The sequence below is a fragment of the Argentina silus genome (genome assembly GCF_951799395.1).
Source record: "Argentina silus genome assembly, chromosome: X".
NCBI lineage: Eukaryota > Metazoa > Chordata > Actinopteri > Argentiniformes > Argentinidae > Argentina > Argentina silus.
In genome coordinates, this window is record NC_139653.1 from 35,908,360 (window position 1) to 35,928,483 (window position 20,124).

A 20,124-nucleotide genomic window follows, 5' to 3' on the forward strand; every position below is an offset into this window, starting at 1 on the left:
TGTGTGTCTATGTGCGTTTGTGTGCAGGATGAGTGTGTGTGTGTCCAATTGTGTACTCCTTCTGTGTGTGTGTGTGGGTGTGTGTGTGTGGTTTTGTGATCTCAGAACCTGTCAGCTCCTAGATGAAAATAAATGCCCTCTCTCAGTATCTCTCTCCTTCTCCCTCTCCCCTCTCCTCTCTGTGGGAGAGCTGGGATTAGAGTGGTGATGTAGTGTAATTGACTCAGTCAGAGCAGTGGAAGTAGGAAATGAAGATTGTGTGTTGGCCTCTATTATCTGCTGATTGGAGCTGCATATCTTGATGTACTCTAGGGCCCAAGAAAATGGTGTTACTGGTGGACTTCTGAGTCATGAGCGTGTGTGTGTCAGGGAGGGTGGGAGGGAGGGACTCTCTTCTTCACTACTTTGAAAGTTCTTGGTTGAAACTATTTGATATTGAGTGCATATTTGTTTTTGTACATTATTCATCACATTGAACATGCAGTTTATTTACCTGCGACAGCGTTTGTTCTCTGGATGGCTACAGGGTGTGTAGTCTTTGGCTCTAGCCCACCACTACTCTACATGATCAAATGTATCAAGATTTTGATTATTTGGTGATACATTGAATCATGTGAGTCAGAACTGCAAATACATACCCTCCATACCCTGTGGGTAAAAAACAGGACTGAAGAACTGTTGAGGAGGGAAAGATTATTTTTATCTGTCTTCATGTCCCTCTCCTCTGTCTGTCCCTATGCCCTTCCCCACTGTCCATCTGTCTGCTACCATTTACCTTCATCAATTAAAATATTTTTATATTCTTTTGCTTCGAGACAGTAAAGAGTGCTATGATTACATGATTACAAGAGTGCTATGATTTAGACGAGTTCAGGAAATCCATATTAGTTTACAGACACCAAAAGGCCAGGTCAATGGTATATAAACAGAGCGCAAATAATGAGACCAGAATAATGTGTTAGCATGCAATATGTTTACAATGGGCAGTATTAACTAAGCGTTTTCGCCTTTTTGCTCCAGTTGAGACTGCAAGACCCAGCTAAAACGTGAAACTGTCTTCATTCACACAAACACACACATAGGCATGCGCACACATACAGGCAGACATAAGGGCAAAACCCCTTTTTCAGTGCAGCAGCGGAAGAGAAAAATGTTGTATCTCACATCAAATGCTTCCGACAAATGCTTGAGTGATATTGAGAAAGAAAAGCTTGCTTCCAGCATCCGCACCAAGGTCAAAAAAATGTGTGTGTGTGTGTGTGTGTGTGTGTGTGTGTGTGTGTGTGTGTCTCTTCTCAGGGTGACTTTTCTCTGCGTCAGAGAAAGAAAAGAATGAGAGAGAGAGAGAAAACAAGTCCTGTTTTGTTTTTATTTGATTTCACCTTTATTTAACCAATTCTCATTTGCAATGACAACCTGGCCAAGAGGCACAACTTGCTTTGTGGGCTAGATTAGGCACGGTGTAGCAACTAACCAACAGCTAGCATTCTCTATCACCCACCGTGTGACTCTCCACTCAAACACTGCTATGTGGCCAATCAAACAAGGGTTTACTCAATACCAATCTCAATTACTCACAATCCGGCAGTGTTATTTTATTGTGTGGCTTTTGTGTCAGTTAAACCAATGTAGTAAATGAAATATCTTGTAGGAGTTTCCAACTGAGCTGGCGGCACTGTGTGCTGTACAAGCACAGAGGTTGCTGTAGGTTTGACCACTACTATAAGGTTATTGACTGACTGTAAGTCGCCTTGGATAAAGGCATCTGCTAAATGCCATGAATGTAAATGTAACTACCATGTACAGTCTTTACTCAACCTCTTTTCTCTGCGATTTCATGTTAATATGTCGAGGATAGGATATAATCTCATCTACGTAGTATCGATACAGTGGCTGTGAAGGATCATGTACTGTATGAGCAAAGATTAGCACTTATAGGTAATGCTATTACTTTACCAGGTCTCATCTGTAATGTTTGATCAGTTGTGTATAGTGTGCAACCTCAGTATAAAGTACATTTCAGCTGTTCCAGTTAGTGTATGCAAGTATACACTAACATGTATTATACAGTATCTTGCAGGTGTATGTAAGCGTTGTGGGCCCAGAATAATGCTAGAATAATTATGTTGCATTTGATGCAGCTGTGTTATGGTATGTTGATGCTCTGCATGTGTTAGTTCATCTCTTTTGTCCCAGTGCTGCAGTGCTAAACAGACAAAGCAGACATAGGCATTGTTTGTAGGCCAGGCACGCAGGGCTTTAATGTATTCCACACTCCCCTCTCTCTCTCTGCCTCTAATGAATGAGAGCTGCTAATGTCAACTTTCAATCAGACGTGTTGGCTCTCGCTTGTTCATCTCCTTTCTCGCCTTTTTCCTCTTTCTCTCTCCCTTGTTTTCTCCATCTCTCTTTCTGCTGTACCTAAGAGATTACATACACCCACAAGAGATGTGGACTTGGAGAGTTCCGAAAGTCATTCATTCCTCCCCCCATCTTTGTCTCTGTAGCATCTTCCCCTCCTTTCTTGCTGCTACCACTCCATCATTCCACCTCTTTCTCTCTCTCCATATCTCCCTCTCTCTCTCATTTCCTCTAGATGTTCCAGAGTGGCTATAATTAATTACCGTTTCTCTGGATGTAGTGACTTACACGTTTTGGCATTTCTGAAATGACAGATGGAATTTCTAAATGAATCCAACTACAAGCGTGGAGAGAAATTAATTGTTGCTTTGTGTTGACTCGACAGCAGCCTGCTAAGTCCTTTGTCTTCCTTGAAAATTAATATGAATTTATTTTTGGACAGGATGGGTGCAACTTGTCTTGCATTGGCCAGCTCCTCCTTTGGCCCCTCCCCCTTTAGCATTTAGCCACAAGTGAGGCTCTTCATCATGATGGAAGTATAGGCAAAGCTAAATTAATTGGCTGTCAAAACACAGGAAATAAGATAAAACGAGAGCGATCCCCACTTTGGAAATATGACAATGTGTTCCACTTGTCAGACAAACACAGGAGAGAATGGCTGCCTGCTTTAATTAGTTTAGACAGGGGAAAGCGCTGTGAATTTTAAAGATGTCCTCTTTTTTCCATCTGTGTGTGTGTGTGTGTGTGTATTTGTGTGCCTGCGTGCGTGTACCTGTATGTGTGCTGACACACAGGTCACAGTCACGGATGGCGGCCCAAGCCCCAAACACTCCACAGTGTGGGTGATAGTTCACGTCCTGGATGAGAACGACAACAAGCCCAACTTCCCAGAGAAAGTCTACCAGATCAAACTGCCTGAGAGGGACCGGAGGAAGAGAGGTGAGCCCATCTACCGAGCCTTCGCTTACGACCGCGACGAAGGGGCCAACGCAGACCTCTCCTACAGCATCGTTGATGGCAATGAGGACGGCAAGTTCTTTATCGACCCCAAGACGGCGGTGGTGTCATCCCGGAAGCAGTTCACCGCCGGCAGCTATGATATCCTCACCGTACGTGACATTTCAACTTTCAACCTTTGAACTTAATCAGTCTGTCTGTCTCTCTCGTTATTTATTTTTCTTCTTTGCTCACTCTCTATATTTTGAAGAAATATCTTTTAAGCGTGAACTTATGACACTCAATGTTTTTCTCAGTCATAATTCATGATGTTTTAGAGATATTACACTAATGAATTGCATGCTTTTGAATACTTTCCGCCACTCCCAACGTATTCACATATGAAGATTGATTTTATTCTGCTAATCGTGCCCCCTCTTTCCCCACACTTTATCTCTTTCTCTCTCTCTCTCTCTCTATATATATATATATATATATATATATATATATCACTCTTTTTGTGGACCATCTCTCCCTCTGAATCTCTCTCCTCTCTCGCCCACCACTCTCCCATGCCCAGATCAAAGCCACTGATAACGGTCGTCCCCAGAAATCGGCCACGGCTCGCTTGCACATTGAGTGGATCCGCAAGCCCCCTCCCTCCTTGCTGCCGCTGCTGTTCGACGAGCCCTACTACAACTTCACCGTCATGGAGAGTGACAAGGTTGCTGAGATAGTGGGGGTGGTCTCCATGCAGCAGAGCTCCACCCCTCTGTGGTTTGATATCACAGGTAAGGCTCCTCCCAAAAACGGGATTGGGATATGGATTGGGATGTGGATTTTGGATGTGGATGGATTTTTTAGGGGAAGGGGGGTTAGTTGACGTGATTGGTTCAGGGGATTGTCAGGCAGGTAGGCTATGCATGGTGTTTGGGCTGACGGTTTTGGTGTGTGTGTTTGTGCGTGAGGCTCAGCTCAGGTACTGTGCCCTCACTGCATGATCTGTGCCAGTGTGTTGCTATCTCTCCTCTGCCATCCCACGGTCACCATGGCAATTCAGCACACACTGCTACCTGTTGGAGAGGTCTGTATATCAAAGTCATTAAGATGTGTCAAAGTCTCTTGTTTATGGGAACTCAAACTCTTTAAGGGGTAGCTTCGCCGCAAATGTAAGTTAGAGGTCAATACTCAATGAGTATTTTACTCAGCTCGAATAAACCACTTTGGATGTATGAAGATGTTTTACCAGCTTTGATTTTGGAGTGAACTACACCTTTTAAGGGCTTTAATATGTTGTTCTTTAGCATAAAAATTGTGTCCCAGTGTACTACAACTGCTAAATAAAAGAGAGGCCTTGGATAATGTTGAATTGTTATGGGAAAGAACAACATGGTAAATTCAGAATGCTTAGTTGAATACCTCATTGAAGAATCTAAAATGTCAGGGACACACCACACTTACCAATATTATAAAATGTTAAACCTTGGATCCGTTCAAGTCCAATTTAATACACTTAAAAGGCTGACATCATATTCAGTTTACTTCAAGGGTCAGACCAGCTATGTGATTTATATCAAATTGTATTCACATTTGGACTAAAGCAGATGAAATTAAATCATGATCTGTGGTCGATTTGAGGAGAGAAGCATGACGTTTTTGAAAAGTGCAGCTGCTATCTAACTTTAGTTTAGGGATAAAACTAACAAACATGTTGTTCATGCAGTTAGAGGTAATGTGATAGATTTGGGTGGTTGTTACTGCGGTAGCCTATTGTGTGTTCGGTAACAGTATGTTCATGCTGAATATTCAGTGAAGACATGAATGATATTACCACACCCAGCCAGTCGGCCTACTCTGTTATCCGGATAAATGTAGGTATAAGATAAAGAAGGTTTATTATGTATTGTGATGATTTTCACAAGAAATAATATCACATAGCAGTTTGTTGTTAACTAGGGATAGTGTACAACTGAAATCAGAGCAATTGGAGTTAGCTGGACTGACCCTTTTAAAAAATGTGTTATGCCAGGAACCATTCCTATCCAAAACACGTTTAACCTTTGAATTAATAGTGGTCAAATTCATATTCAAACATTTTTTTTATTAATTACCCTTCTTTATAAGGATGTAATAAAACTGACAAATCTCTAGCTATAGCTTATGAACTGTGGGTAGCAGAGTTTTTTGAGAGAGCAGATAGCCCAGAGACGAGTGGATGGACTGCACAACCAGGACCGCATTTCCCAGAATGCTCCATCCATCCCTCTTTTGTTGTCACTGAGCAGTGACAGTCAATGTGTTTCTGGTGGAAGATACCTTCTGGCTTGTGCTTCAGGCTCTCCATGCTCTCTCGGGTCTACTCTCCTGTGTGACCTCCTCCTCTGCTCCTCTCTGCTCAAAGCCTCACTAGATATCTCTTCTATGGAATCACATCTCTCTCTCTCTCTTCCTCTCCCCCTGAAACTCCCTCCCTCTCCATAACCTCCCCCTCTTGTCTGTTTACCCTCTTTTCTTCACCACACACTCTGTGCCCTTTTCTGTCCTACATTTCTCCCCTAAATCTCTCCCTCCTTTTCTCTTTACCTCCCTGTCCTCTCATTGTCTCCCCCTCTCCCCTTCGCCCTGTGTCACCCTCTCTCCCATACTACCTGTCACCCCCTCCCTGCCCCTCTCTCTCCCTCCCTCCCTCCCTCCCTCTTTTCTCTCCTCTCTCAATGCTTCGTGCCTGGAAGGTCCCAGGCCTTTCCGTGAGATGTTCTATATTCTGCAGACCGCTTGTGGCAGGAACTGTTCCACAGAAGGTATCTCAGTTCGACCTCGAACTGCTTTTTCTGCTTCCTTTTATTTTCCTTTTTACCCATCATTCACCTGTGCTTTTCCCATCTTCCACTGTGTGTGCCCAGTGCTGTTCATGCCTTCCTTTAATCAGGTGGTTGAGGACAGAAGGGGTGGGGCAGGTGAAGGAAGTATACCACACAGAAACTCAACAGAGTAGATGTGTGTGTGGATGTGTGCGTGTGTTTGTGTTGATATGTTTGTGTACATATGTTTCTTACATTTATATTGTACTTCGCCACCCCTTCTTCAAGATTAAAGTAAGTGATTAGCTTTGGTCAAACAATTTTTTTTTGCTATCAAACCGTGTGGTGTCATTATTATATTATTCACTATTACTATTACTACTATAGCTGCTGCTATGGCAACAACCCTTAGCAACGACCCCTGGGTGACCCCGGTGACAGCTCTGTCTAATGACCTGCTGTTAGCAGTTTCTGTATCATCAGTGTTTGGGGGGAAACAGCAAGCCCACCACCCCCGAGCTGTCAGCGACCCCACCAACACACACACACACGATGCATGCACACATAAACATTCTCATCCGCACACATTCAGTACACACACCCAAACACACTCGCATACCTCCCACGGCTGACCCAATTAAGTGCATGACTGGTTAACGTGTGGTGTGGGAGTTGTGGGGTCAGGGGTGAACACATGGTCACTTTGCCCCTGGTTAGAGTGGTCTTCACAGGTACTGTCTATTCCAGGCTCTTCTCCAACCAGGGAGGGGGAGAGAGGACTGGCCAAGAGGGACAGGGAAAGAGAAATAGGGTAAAGTGAGAAATGGAGGAGGGAAGAGTGTAGAAGTGAGGGAGAAAGGTATGTTAGAGGGAAAGAGGACAGAAGTGAGGCTGAAAGTAGAAGGCATGGGTAAAAGAAAAGAGAGAGCTTGAGTAATGAAAAATTGGAAAAAACAGAGGTCAGATGAGTAAGAGACTATGGGAAAGGCATCAGCAGTGAAATAGAGAAGAATAGAACTAGGAAGGGCTTAGTAGAGGAGAGAGAGAGGAGGTACACAGTGAAAGCCAAAGTAGAGAGATGGAGAGGGGGGAGGGGCAGGTTTAGGAAGAGGAGAGATAGATGAAGAGAGAATGCAGTGAACATTGAGTATGGCCTAAGGGATGAAGAGATTATTGATGGAAAGATGGATAGTGTAATTAGGAAGACGTGTGTGTGTGTGTGTGTGTGTGTGTGTGTGTGGAGGCTCAGGGCCAGTTGAGAGTGGAGGGGCTAAAGACTGGTATTCATTTAAGGGCCAGACCCCACAGCACAGGCCATTACTCACTCAGCAGACAATACACACACAAACACACCGGTACATACACACCGTGCAAATGTAGCCGACCCACACACTCATGCACCTGTGCACAACACCCATTTGCACGCAAACACAAACACCAGTCTAAGTGCTAAATACTTATTCCCCAGCAAGCTCAACCCTCTCATCAAACAATCATTTAACTCCTATAAAACCTCCTAAACATACACACAAAGACTGTCCAAATGTATGTCATTTCAACCACTCAACGTATGCTGTTTCAACCACTCAGCCACCACATCCTATAAACACATACAAGCAGTCCACTTATGGACAAGTTACCACAAGCACAAGTCTGCATTCTAAGCATCTATCTTATATCTGCTAAGCCAGACAACGCATGGTGATTGCCAATAAAATCACTGTTGGATCCCCCATGCTCTCCACTCAGTCTATACCAAAAGATCCCAAATCCCATCCTCGCAGCTCAGCCCACACAATCAATCACCCACGTTGCAGTGAAATGTAACTGATGCTAGTAGGAGAAGACATTTCTTATGAACTAATTTCAGTATGAGGCATGTCCTCATTTCTCACTGTTTAGTTAGTTTGTTTTGTTTTGTCTGTTTACGCAAACAACAAAACTTCCTTCCCCTGTTCAAAGGAAGATAAATACGCCTCTTCATCTCTCCACCGAAGTGTTTTTCAGCAGTGGAGCAGCTTTCCCTCTTAATCTACATTTAAAGACTGAGGGAACCAATTTTAGTGTTCAGCAGAGGGTTTAATAACACCCCTGTACTGGAGGTTTCGGTTTCCCCTCTATAATTTGGCGGAGGAGAACGGTTCTTTTTCCGGACCCTGGTCATGATGCCAAACCCTCGGTGCCACTGCCTCCTCTCCTGAAATGGAGCGTTTGGTTTACAGACACAGCCTTTTGAAGCCTCCATGATCTCAATGCTCTTAAAAGGCTCTTTTTTCTTGTGTCCTTACAGATTCCCTGACAACTGTTAATAGGTATAATGTATAACTTCACATCACATAAGCACCATAGGATTTGCTGATATATTCAGTTCATTCTTAAAAGCATTGCAAGTACAGCACTGTTTCTGGCCCATATTTTCTGACATCTACAGTAGAAGCAACTGATTCCTCTATCTATAATCCCTCTAAGAGGAGTACTCTGTAATAGCACTGGATATGTTTTCACTGATTTTGAACAGTTTGTTGTTTTTACCTGTCAAGTCATTTCATGTTAGTGGTTGTGAAGAGGAGTAGATGAGGAAAGGCTTTTTTTAGTATCCACACCACTACTTTTGAGAAAAGCTATTAGAGCTGCATTACTGGAATTACAATGATTTAAGAAAATGAATGCAAATATAGGAAAGGAGGATTCACACACACACACACACAGACACACACACACACACACACACACACACACACACACACACAGGTTCAGTGGTGGAGCGTTGCAGCCTAAGCTGGTGCTGGGCTGAGGTCATGGGTTTATTAGCCAGAGACGCCACTGAGGAATCCCTTTGAGTCTGAACCACGAATCTGACACACATGCACACACACACACACACACACACACACACACAGTCATATACACATTCACATATTCATATCTAACACACACACACACACACACACACACACACACACACACACACACGTTCATAATACACAAACAGAAGAAGATAAATCACATGTCTCTCTCTCTCTCTCTCTCTCTCTCTCTCCTTTGCACACACACACACACACACACTCCTGGGTCCTGAATATGCCATAGCGCTACACCACCAAATAACCTCTTTACACAGAAAGCTGGTAGTTGTGATCAACACTGGCTAAATTACCCATTTAAATCAATTTGAGTGGTGTGATGGAGTTGGCTTTTAATTAAAGCCAGTCTTAGTGGGGTAATTTCTGACACAGAAATCTTGTCTTGGCTTGAGCTCCATTGATAATGGCTCTTTTAATTCAGTCTGTAAGAGCTTTCTTTATTGGGTCCCTGTCAGTTAATTGTTGTTGTAGGAAGAGAGGGAAAGAGTCACTGTCACAGCCCCGTTAGGTCTCTGAACCTAGTAATTACTCACAGACTGGAGCACACACACACACACACACACACACACACACACACACACACACACACACACACACACACACACACACACACACACAAGATCTGATTGATTGTGCATGGCCACTTCTTGTGTATGTTCTTGTGTGTGTGCATGCATGTGTGTGTTCTTGTGTCAATATACTGTATGTGTTTACTGAGGGGTGCCTCAGATCATACTCTCTTGACAACTGTGTCACATCCATGCTGAAGTATGTTTCCCTGTTATTCTATGTCACAGGCCCATACACCCTGTTAAAGTGCCTTTTAGTGTGTGTGTGTGTGTGTGTGTGTGTGTGTGAGTGTGTGAGAGTGAGAGAGCATACTAACCCCAGCCTCTCCCTGTGTGTGTGTGTGTGTGTGTGTGTGTGTGTGTGTGTGTGTGTGTGTGTGTGTGTGTGTGTGTGTGTGTCTAACGCACCCCTCTGTGCTCTCTATCCCCTCCTCCTGGTCCAGGCGGGAACACAGACAGCCTGTTTGACATAGAGAAAGGTGTGGGCACTATCATCATCGCCAAGCCTCTGGATGCAGAGCAGCGCTCCTTCTACAATATGACTGTGGAGGTTACAGATGGAACAAACGCAGCATCTACACAGGTAATTTATCCATACCGCAAAACTCAATTACCTGAGGACATGTGAATGGCCACTGTTTCAACCATACCCTCTAATGTAGTCAAAGTTCCCGCACCAAGCAAAAGGTACACTTGAGTTAAGCTACAGTGCTTACTCAAAAGGTCTGCAGAAAGACGCTTTCGCTGAGTGAAGGAAGTTGGGTGCACAGCAGCCTTTTTTTGCTTTTAAGTAGTCATTTATTGATTAGTCAACAACTGTACAACGTTTCAGCTGGGTCTTTTTTTTTAAAGGAAAGCTAACAATGTAACGAAAGATAGGGTATAACCAGTACACACACCTTCTTAAAACCTCTATGCATGTACAACCACCCATCTGCACATAATGTATGCCATATGTATGTGAAGCATACATGACAGCTGCAGAGTACATTCTTATCTGAATACACCAGAACACCAATGCAAGGCCATTAGGATAGGCTCTTCACATGCCCACTCTCTTCCAGAGGCCATTTTATTCCCTCCATCACAGTTTGGAAATGCCTTTAGATGAAGTGATGGATGAGGCCTGTCACATTGTCCTATGAATGATGGTGTCTGGAGCGTCAAGGACCTATCAGATTTATTGAAACAAGGCGATGATAACTAACTCACCCTCTATCTAATCGCTCCTCTCAGATCCCGGTGGTCAAGGACACAGCCAGACTACAGACCCACTTCTCTAGACATTTACATCAACAACTTTCCATGTTGACTCTTCGCTCTTAAAATACGATGGGTGTCCAGTAGATGTCTAGATGTTACAGTGGTGCCCCTTGTGTCTATGCTTTGCAGTTGATATCCATAGTCTAATGGAGCATGTTTATGATAACTTTATAATGTGTTGTGTCTTTTAAAAAATATGTTTGTCCTTATGAAAATGTTGTGAGGTTTTGAGATTGGTAGATTATTTGAAAACACTCAGTTTAGAGGTTGGCTTTATGTTCATCATGTTAATACAAGTTACTGAGGCAATGTACAGTAGGTAGGGGTTTAATCCCTGGACATAGCCGCTGCACGCCGCTGCACTTCAAACATGTCTAACATGAAAGTGTAACAAGAAAAATATATTTTTTAAAAAGGTGGCTCAACTCATCCACCATGCGCTCTCTCCATCCTCTTTAGCGAGAGAGGCAGTCAGATGGTGACGAATAGGACACTATTGAGAGGCCATGTTGGTAAAAATGACAACCATTATTGACAACTAATTTGGCAACGTCTTTTGTTTATATACCTGACGTTCTCAAAAAGAAAATGCGATTTACACAAATCATAAATATATGCTATATATACAGGGCCCATCCGACTGCAGCCATGTATTTTCTCAGAAATAGAGGGGAAAGGAGGCAGAATGGCTGTCATTCATATTCCATTAACCAGCTCAATGTAACATCGATAGGTGAGAGCGACACATTCAATAACGTCCTGCACAACATTGTGAATCCCCCTCCCGTTCTCTCACAAGAGAACAAGAAAAGATTACCGTCAAGAAAAGGTTACCCTCCTTCATCAACGTTGCATCAGCCCAGGGACGGACTGGGAAAACAAAACGGCCCTGGACTTTCAGGCGGTGGAGATGGGGTGCGGGCAGGTGCGCGGGCAGGTGCACGGGCAGGGCTGCGCGAAACCCACAGATTGCGTCGCTCACAGGTCCCACAGATCAACTGGCCCATACACCAGACTCTCAGCTAAATCTAAATATTCGTTAAAACATGGAGCAAATAAAACACTGTAATGTAATCTTGTTTTTGCACAATTTTTTTTTTTATCATAATGTCATTGACCTATTTGGTCAACTGTCAATCTTCTGTGAACTAACGGAATTCGTTAAATGAAGAACTGTATTCTTTCTAGGGGAGTGCGATCATTCAAATTGTTTTTCTCAAGTGGCTAGCTAAATTGTCACGCTTTTGTTTGTTAATGGGAAACGATTATGAATGTATTGAGCAGAGTGGGCATGTCTAACACTCTGTATTTGATAAGTGTTATTGTTTGGAATGCTGCACGCGGCCTATCCACGAATTATATTCAAATGTATTTAATACAGTACGTATTAATACTTGGAATGTCATGCGGACCCACTGATTTACAAAGCACAATTATCCACAATTGTAGACATGAAGACATGATATGTTCTAAATGAAGGTTTATCCAAGGACAGTACGTGCAGTAAAACTGTGGAAATACAGTTACAAAATGACAAAATTTGAGGTGTTCACCTTGCTTTGTCTCGCATTACGTTGCTCTGTCTCACTACTGTATATGCGATCAGTTTGTGTGGTGGTGCGCATTGACATACAGTAGGCTCTTGCTATATTTTACATGTGATTGATTCATGAAAGCTCTCATGTTTAACAGTTAATAGGCAACATTTTCACTGGGTAGAGAGCTGGGGGACAGACATCTTCTGACAACATGCTCTGGACAAATAGCCAAAATGCGAGGGTGGTCAGATCAGATTCACATACTGACAAATACACTCACCGCCACTTCATTAGGTACACCTGTTCAACTGCTTGGTAACGCAAATATCTAATCAGCCAATCACATGGCACCAACTCAATGCATTTAGGCATGTAGACATGGTCAAGATGACCTGCTGAAGCTCAAACCGAGCATCAGAATGGGGAAGAAAGGTGATTTAAGTGACTTTGAACGTGGCATGGTTGTTGGTGCCAGATGGGCTGGTCTGAGTATTTCAGAAACTGCTGATCTACTGGGATTTTCACGCACAACCATCTCTACGGTTTACAGAGAATGGTCAGAAAAAGAGAAAATATCCAGTGAGTGGCAGTTCTCTGGGCGAAAATGCCTTGTTGATGCCAGAGGTCAGAGGAGAATGGCCAGACTGGTTCGAGATGATAGAAAGGCAACAGTAACTCAAATAACCACTTGTTACAACCAAGGTATGCAGAAGACCATCTCTGAATGCACAACACGTTGAACCTTGTAGCAGATGGTCTACAGCAGCAGAAGACCACACCGGGTGCCACTCCTGTCAGCTAAGAACAGGAAACTGAGGCTACAATTCGCACAGGCTCACCAAAATTGGACAATTAGAAGATTGGAAAAACGTTGCCTGGTCTGATGAGTCTCGATTTCTGCTACGATATTCAGATGGTAGGGTCAGAATTTGGCATAAACAACATGAAAGCATGGATCCATCCTGCCTTGTATCAACGGTTCAGGCTGGTGGTGGTGGTGTAATGGTGTGGGGGATATTTTCTTGGCACACTTTGGGCCCCTTAGTACCAATTGAGCATTGTTTAAACGCCACAGCCTACCTGAGTAGTGTACCCTAATGGCCTCCACAGTCACCAGATCTCTATCCAATAGAGCACCTTTGGGATGTGGTGGAACGGGAGATTCGTATCATGGATGTGCAGCCGACAAATCTGCAGCAACTGCGTGATGCTATCATGTCAATATGGACCAAAATCTCTGAGGTATGTTTCCAGCACCTTGTTGAATCTATGCCACAAAGAATTAAGGCAGTTCTGAAGGCAAAAGGTACTAGCAAGGTGTACCTAATAAAGTGGCCAGTGAGTGTATATGCAACACGCTCGTGATCAGAGCTGTTTATTTGTTTTATTCTCGTCATTGCACATGGTATGTAAATAATTTTGACTGATTCATGAAAGTTCTCATTTCAATCATCTGAAATACTGTACATTCAGTGCCAGAGCAGAAAATGAATGACACGAACTGCACTCTTTGCTTTGTGAGCGTGCTGTGTCCATATACAGTAGCCTACTGCTAAAATGCGTGGAATCAACTGAGAAACATTATATCCAAATGGAAACTCATAACTCATAAGCTATTCTTCACATAATTAAAAAATCAGGCTGCAATGTTTGTAAACACATTGTAAACATATCCACCATGCTCAATGATGCCTCTTGGTGGTGGTTTTGACGAGGTGAATGACCTGAAAAAAACACTCATCCACCAGCTGCATCACATGCCCTCGAGACATCGTCACAGTGGTGACACGGCTCTAAACTTCGGCCTACTGTAGGACACACACACACACACACACACACACACACACACACACACAGTTGACTGAATTAACATTGTTATAGAGTGGGATGGATTGCTCTGACATACAGAACGAGCAAGACACCTTATTATTTCCCTGTGACATCCGTGTCACATGCATGTCACCCTACCTGTTCACACTTTTCAGGGCCAGTACATTTCCATGGCCATGTATTAAGACTGAGAAATGGCTGTATTTATTCACTGTGATTTATATTCATGCCTATTTTGTAATTTTGTCATACTCTATACATGCCTGTCTCTGTGTCATGTTCCATCCATGCATGGCTTGGTTTTTATTTCCAGGCTAGGTAATATGGAAACTGATTTTCTGGGCAATATGCTGGTATGCTTTAGACAAGGATTTAAATGGACAAACATACATACACACTGACAGGTGAATGGAATATTAATGACAGTAATCCAATATGCTGTAATAGAAATAATGCCAACAATAATTGCCCTCCCTAATCTTAAATGGCACCTCCTAAATAGGCAGTGACATTATGATCAAAACAAATGTGTGCACAAAACAAGATTACGTCCATGTTTTAACGAAAATTGAGATTTAGCCTACTGGTGATAGTTGTTCTCAACTGTAGCAAACAGACCTGTGTCATTGCAACAGAGATCTGAGTGAAACAAATCTCACTTTTGGCGTGTCTCTATTCACAGACTTCAGTCAAAGTTACGGCTGATGTATGATTGATGGGGGAGGCTAATCATTTCCATTACAATGAGTGTGACAGAACGGGAGGGAGATACAGCAGAGCGTGTGTCCAAAACCAGGGGTGCATTTTTTGTATGCCGGTGCGCTCCTCCCAAATAGGTAATGGCATTATGCTAAAAAATGTGTGCACAAAACAAGATTACATTACATAATTATACATTCCATGTTTTAACGAAAATCGAGATTTGGTCTACTGGTGATAGTTCTCTATGACAACTGTAGCAAACAGAACTTTGTAAACAAATCTCACTTTTAGCATGTCTCTATTCACAGTCTTCAGTTGATGTCAAACAGTTTGATGTACTGTACAGTGGGAGGCTTTATGCATTGTGCCACAGTCCCTGCGTGCCTCCTTTCGCCTCTACGTACGTAGGAGAAAATACATGGCTACAGTCGGAAGGACCCTGTAGCTTATATTGATGATTTGTATAAATCACGTGTGTTCATTTGCCTTTTTGAAAGCGTCAGGTATTCAGTAGTCATTGCAAGTCCAAAAGGCTGTTTGTATTTGCGGCAATATGGAATTAGCGAAACCAAAGGGAATACATGTCCGCTATCATAAGATGTCCATTCCAGTCAGCTATATAGAAAAAAAGACACCCCTCTGCTGTGGAACACAGTGAAGAGAGACATGGCCAAATTAGTTGTCAATAATGGTTGTAATTTTTACCAACACGGCCTCTCAATAGTGTCCTATTCATTACCAAAAATATCTCTCGCCAGAGTGGATGGAAAGAGCACACAGCGGATGGTAAGAGCCACCACCTTAAGTCCAGTGTTTTATTGTTGAAACTACAAGTTCCCGAGCCAGCCAAGAGTTGAACGTTTAATTTTAGGATATACTGTATGATTGTTGGGGGAGGGTAATCTTTTTCTTGATCATTTCTGATTAATAAACAAAGGCGTGACAATTTATACAGCACGCTCTCCCCCTTCAAATGATCCCTCAAAAACCGCTATACAAAATAAATGCATCATTATTATTATTATTACATTGTGTGAACGAGAGAAGGCTGCCCTTGCTGAAAATGTGGACGGTCGCACACCCTATTATGACGGTTTTAATGATAACAACTGTAGACTACTTCTCTTTCCAGTCTCAATCCCACTGAAACCCAACATCCTTATATCTCGCCAGAAAATTCCTAACATCATTCTGTTACATTATTAAAGCCAAATCGTGCTTATTCATGTCAGACTGTGCTAAAACATGGTGACAGTATGAGAGTAGATAGGAGTTGGTCCCATTGCTTGGTCCTCCTTAAAATAACATGATATTTAAACCATTTCCACTTTTCATCTCTGCAATTCATGAGCTGCTATAATAAACTTGATTTTGCCAATCTATCTGATAAGGCAAACCATTCTCTTTTTGAACATCCCTCACAGCTCTTGTCACCACCTTGTGGTGGCTTTCGACAGCACTTCACACCGTGTGTTCGCTGCAGAGGTGGCACTGAGGTGTGCTCGTATTAAACCCCTGCCAACTGTAATTTATATTCATTCCTATTTTTCATCTTCTTATACTGTATTTCTTATACTGTATACATGCCTCTCTGTGTTATGTTCCATCAATACATGGCTTGGTTTTTATTCCCAGGCTAGGTAATAGGGAAACAGATTTTCTGGTCAATAGGCTGGTATGCTTTAGAGAAGGAATTAAATAGACAAACATACTTACATGCAAAAACATTATTTTATTTTATTTCTTTATTTACACTCCCTCATTCGCCCATCTTTCACCCAATTTCTCTCTTTTTCTCTCTTCCTTATCCTCATCTAGTACACCTCTTCTTTTATCACATTTCTCTTTTTCTCCTCAATCCCATGGGTTGTAATTCCCCCTGCAGTCTTAATCTATTTTCCTTCTCTCCCTCTCCCTCGGTTTCCCCTATCTTCTTTCTGCTCCGTCTCTTTCTTTCTTCATCCTTTCCTCATCCACCCTCCCACTGCCTCAATTCTCTTTTTCATCTTCCTGTCATTATATTTCTCCATACCTCTGTAACACATCCCTCTCTTCCACATTGCACTGCACCCCCCCCCCCCCCCTTCCCTCTTTCTCCCCTCATCCTTTCCCCCCTGTTCTTTGTGAGAGATAACTGGAGGGAAATTCAGATGAGTGCTAACTACTGCCATGAAAGAGACAATCTTCATTCAGGGCTACTGTAGCAGCTAGACTACACCAAGTCAGAAACATGCTCACTGACACTATAAAATGCTCTTTTCTCAGACTAAATAACTCACTCAATACTACTGTCTCAGTTTGTCCTTTAGGCTGCCAGACAGTGCACATCCGCGCACGCACGCACACACACACACACACACACCTGTAAGACTAACTGTGGAGTCTAAAGGAATAGGCTGTGTTCCCTGCTCCCCTCTCTTTGAGCTCACAGATGGAGGCTCAGTGTGACGCCCAATGGGGGAAATCTCAAATGTTCACCAGCGGAAGACAACTGCTGTGTCCGTCTTATATTTAGACTCTGCCTATTATCGTCCCAAAAGCCTTTCCTTACGCAATGCAAGCACCTTTGTCATTGTCGTGAATCTGCCAATCGTGACTCACAAGATTTCCATCGACCACGCAGTCAAACATATGTCTCAATTGGCATATATATGCAGCATATTCATAAACACATGACTAAGAGAAACATTGTACTGTATTTCTGAGCATAACATTAGCTTTTGTTTTGTTCCAAGTAATTCCACTAATACAAAAGACATATAATTTACATATAATCACATTTATAACTTAATATAAAATGTGACGTGGGACTGCAATCTCTTAACCAGTTCTGCAATTGACTTCTGTATGTGTTGTGGCCTAATAAAATTCACAACCTTATCTCCTCTTCCCCCTCCAGGTCCACATCACCGTGCTTGACAACAACGACAACGCGCCCACCTTCTCCCAGCCCACCTATGATGTCACCATCTCAGAGGACACACCCCCAGACACAGAGGTGGTCCAGGTGTTGGCCTCGGACCGTGATGAGCACCACCGCCTGACCTACTCCCTCCACAGCGCCATCGACCCCACCAGCTTGCGTCTGTTCCGCATCGACCCCAACATGGGCACGGTGTACACTACCGAGAGGCTGGATCACGAGGCCCGCACCCAGCACATCCTCACTGTCATGGTAAGAGACACACAGATGTACTGGACTGGTGATAATGGGTGGGCAGCATGTGGTGGAAATGAGTTCTATTTTGTAAATATGGTGTGGTATTGGTATTGGTATTGGTTAGAGAGCTAATTCAAGTGTGGAAATGTGGACAAGGACCTTGATGTCACTAAGAAATAGGCAAACATATAGAGTGTGTCATTGAGACGTTAATTTTACAGAACCTAGTTATTAAAATCTAGCACAGCTCAAGTGCCAGAGGCTAACTACATGCCTCTGCTCTCATTCTACCTGAGCTCATCATTAAGCAATTAAACTAATTACTGAGAGCATTGAACCAGCATCTTCTCCTCATCAGGGATTTTTTTTTCTCAGAACCGACCATGCTTGAATTAGGGAAACAGAGAAAGGATAAGTGTGAAATAGACAGACAGTGAAGCAAGTATCTCGGGCTGGTACTGTGTGAATGCATGCGTGGGTGCATGTGTGGGTGCGTGCGTGCATCCATGCATGTGATGAGCAAGGCCTTTCAGGGATTTTCAGCTCTGAAATGAATCATCCTCATTCGCTCTGTTTGACTTAATTTCCTCTGGTTCAGTGGGTAGCAAAAAGAGTGGCATAGGTAGGAAACCACCCCTCATCCTACACTACCATCTCACTGTTTTAATGTCAGCTCAAATCATTTAATCTCTGGGAAAATGTAATTATCAATCATATGTAGTCATTGTGAATTTTAGCATACTGCAGTGATAAGGGAGAGAGGAAAATCTGCCTGCTATTTTTTATGACAGAAGATATTTCAGTTTGAGGCAGGCATACTGATTACATTTGGTAGAATCTGCTAGTAGATAGTATCAGTAATCTTCTTCATTGTGCACTTACACATATGTGTTTGTATGTGTGTGTGGACTACATAGGATACAGTGTGATCAGTATCTCATAATACAATGGTTTCCAGCACACAAGAGATAGCAGGTTAGCCATATGAAATATGTGTGACTACATAGAGTGTAACAAATTGGAAGAGCAAGGCAAAGAAAGAACCAGACAAACAAGCACTAACACAGACAGAACAGCTCAATTGTCTCTGTTGAATCTACTGATCTGTCGAACAGTTCCATCATCCTATTCAACCTAGGGCTATTATGACACTCTCTGGCCCATTGGGTCTTTGTTTAAGAGTCGGGCAGTGTTTCATAATGCCGAGGCCAGTGCTAATTCTGATGCTAATACTGATGCTAATACTGGGCTATTTATACCCATCTTGTGTGGCGCCTCATATGAGACAGGGCTTTGCCTCTGATCCTATTGAGTTGTTTTGGAGAGTCTCACATTGGGGCATGAATATCAATCTCATTAGCCTTATAATTCTCATCTGCTCTCCCAATGCCAGGATTACTGGGTCCCATAAGGCGTGTTGCAGTAGCACTCCCTTTCCATTTCTTTGGAAGCTCTAGTTGAATTTAAAGTAAAAGTCTAGTTTGTGTTTTTGTGTCCTTGATTTTTTGTTACCTGTGGTTCGAGGTAATGTTCAAGATATGTAATGTTCGAGATATGGTTAAAGTTTGTTTATTCACCCTCACAGCATAGAAAGATATCTTCTAACAATATGCTCTAATACATTTTTATCAGTTTAGATCAACCCTTTGGGTGATTGTTTTCCCCCAGGTGAAGGATCAGGAGTTCCCGTATAGGAGGAATCTGGCCCGTGTGTTGGTAGATGTGGAAGATGTCAACGACCATGTTCCAGTCTTCACCAGTGCTCTGTACGAGGGCTCAGTTTACGAGTCTGCAGCAGTGGGCTCAGCTGTGCTCCAGGTCACTGCTTTAGATAAGGACAAAGGCGAGAACGCAGAGCTCCTCTATGCTATTGAAGCAGGTGAGCACCTCTAGAAATGCCACTAGGACAGGTTTTAACTGGTGTGTAGCTGACAATAAATTCAGACTGTAAACTAACATAATGATTGAGTATAGACTCAACAATGGATTAAGATGCACACAAAGAGTAACTATGGTCACATAGTCTATACCTGTGTAATAACTGTAATTACTTTAGTTACAACATTGTATTCATGATGCACAAATGTATACAGTACATGC

The 20,124-nt window shown here is 42.8% G+C and overlaps 1 protein-coding gene across 1 annotated transcript in view; it reads left to right on the top strand.

Moving 5' to 3' along the window:
- The window catches only part of fat3a (FAT atypical cadherin 3a), a gene marked incomplete at its 3' end in the record, with an annotated part of 148,917 nt that overhangs the window by 98,939 nt on the left and 29,854 nt on the right, over positions 1–20,124 (top strand). Inside the window, exons 5-9 of the mRNA XM_083695427.1 lie at positions 3,156–3,470; positions 3,878–4,088; positions 9,975–10,114; positions 17,764–18,039; positions 19,693–19,903. Coding sequence (XP_083551553.1) covers positions 3,156–3,470; positions 3,878–4,088; positions 9,975–10,114; positions 17,764–18,039; positions 19,693–19,903 — 1,153 coding nt within the window. The remainder of the gene's footprint in view (positions 1–3,155; positions 3,471–3,877; positions 4,089–9,974; positions 10,115–17,763; positions 18,040–19,692; positions 19,904–20,124) is intronic.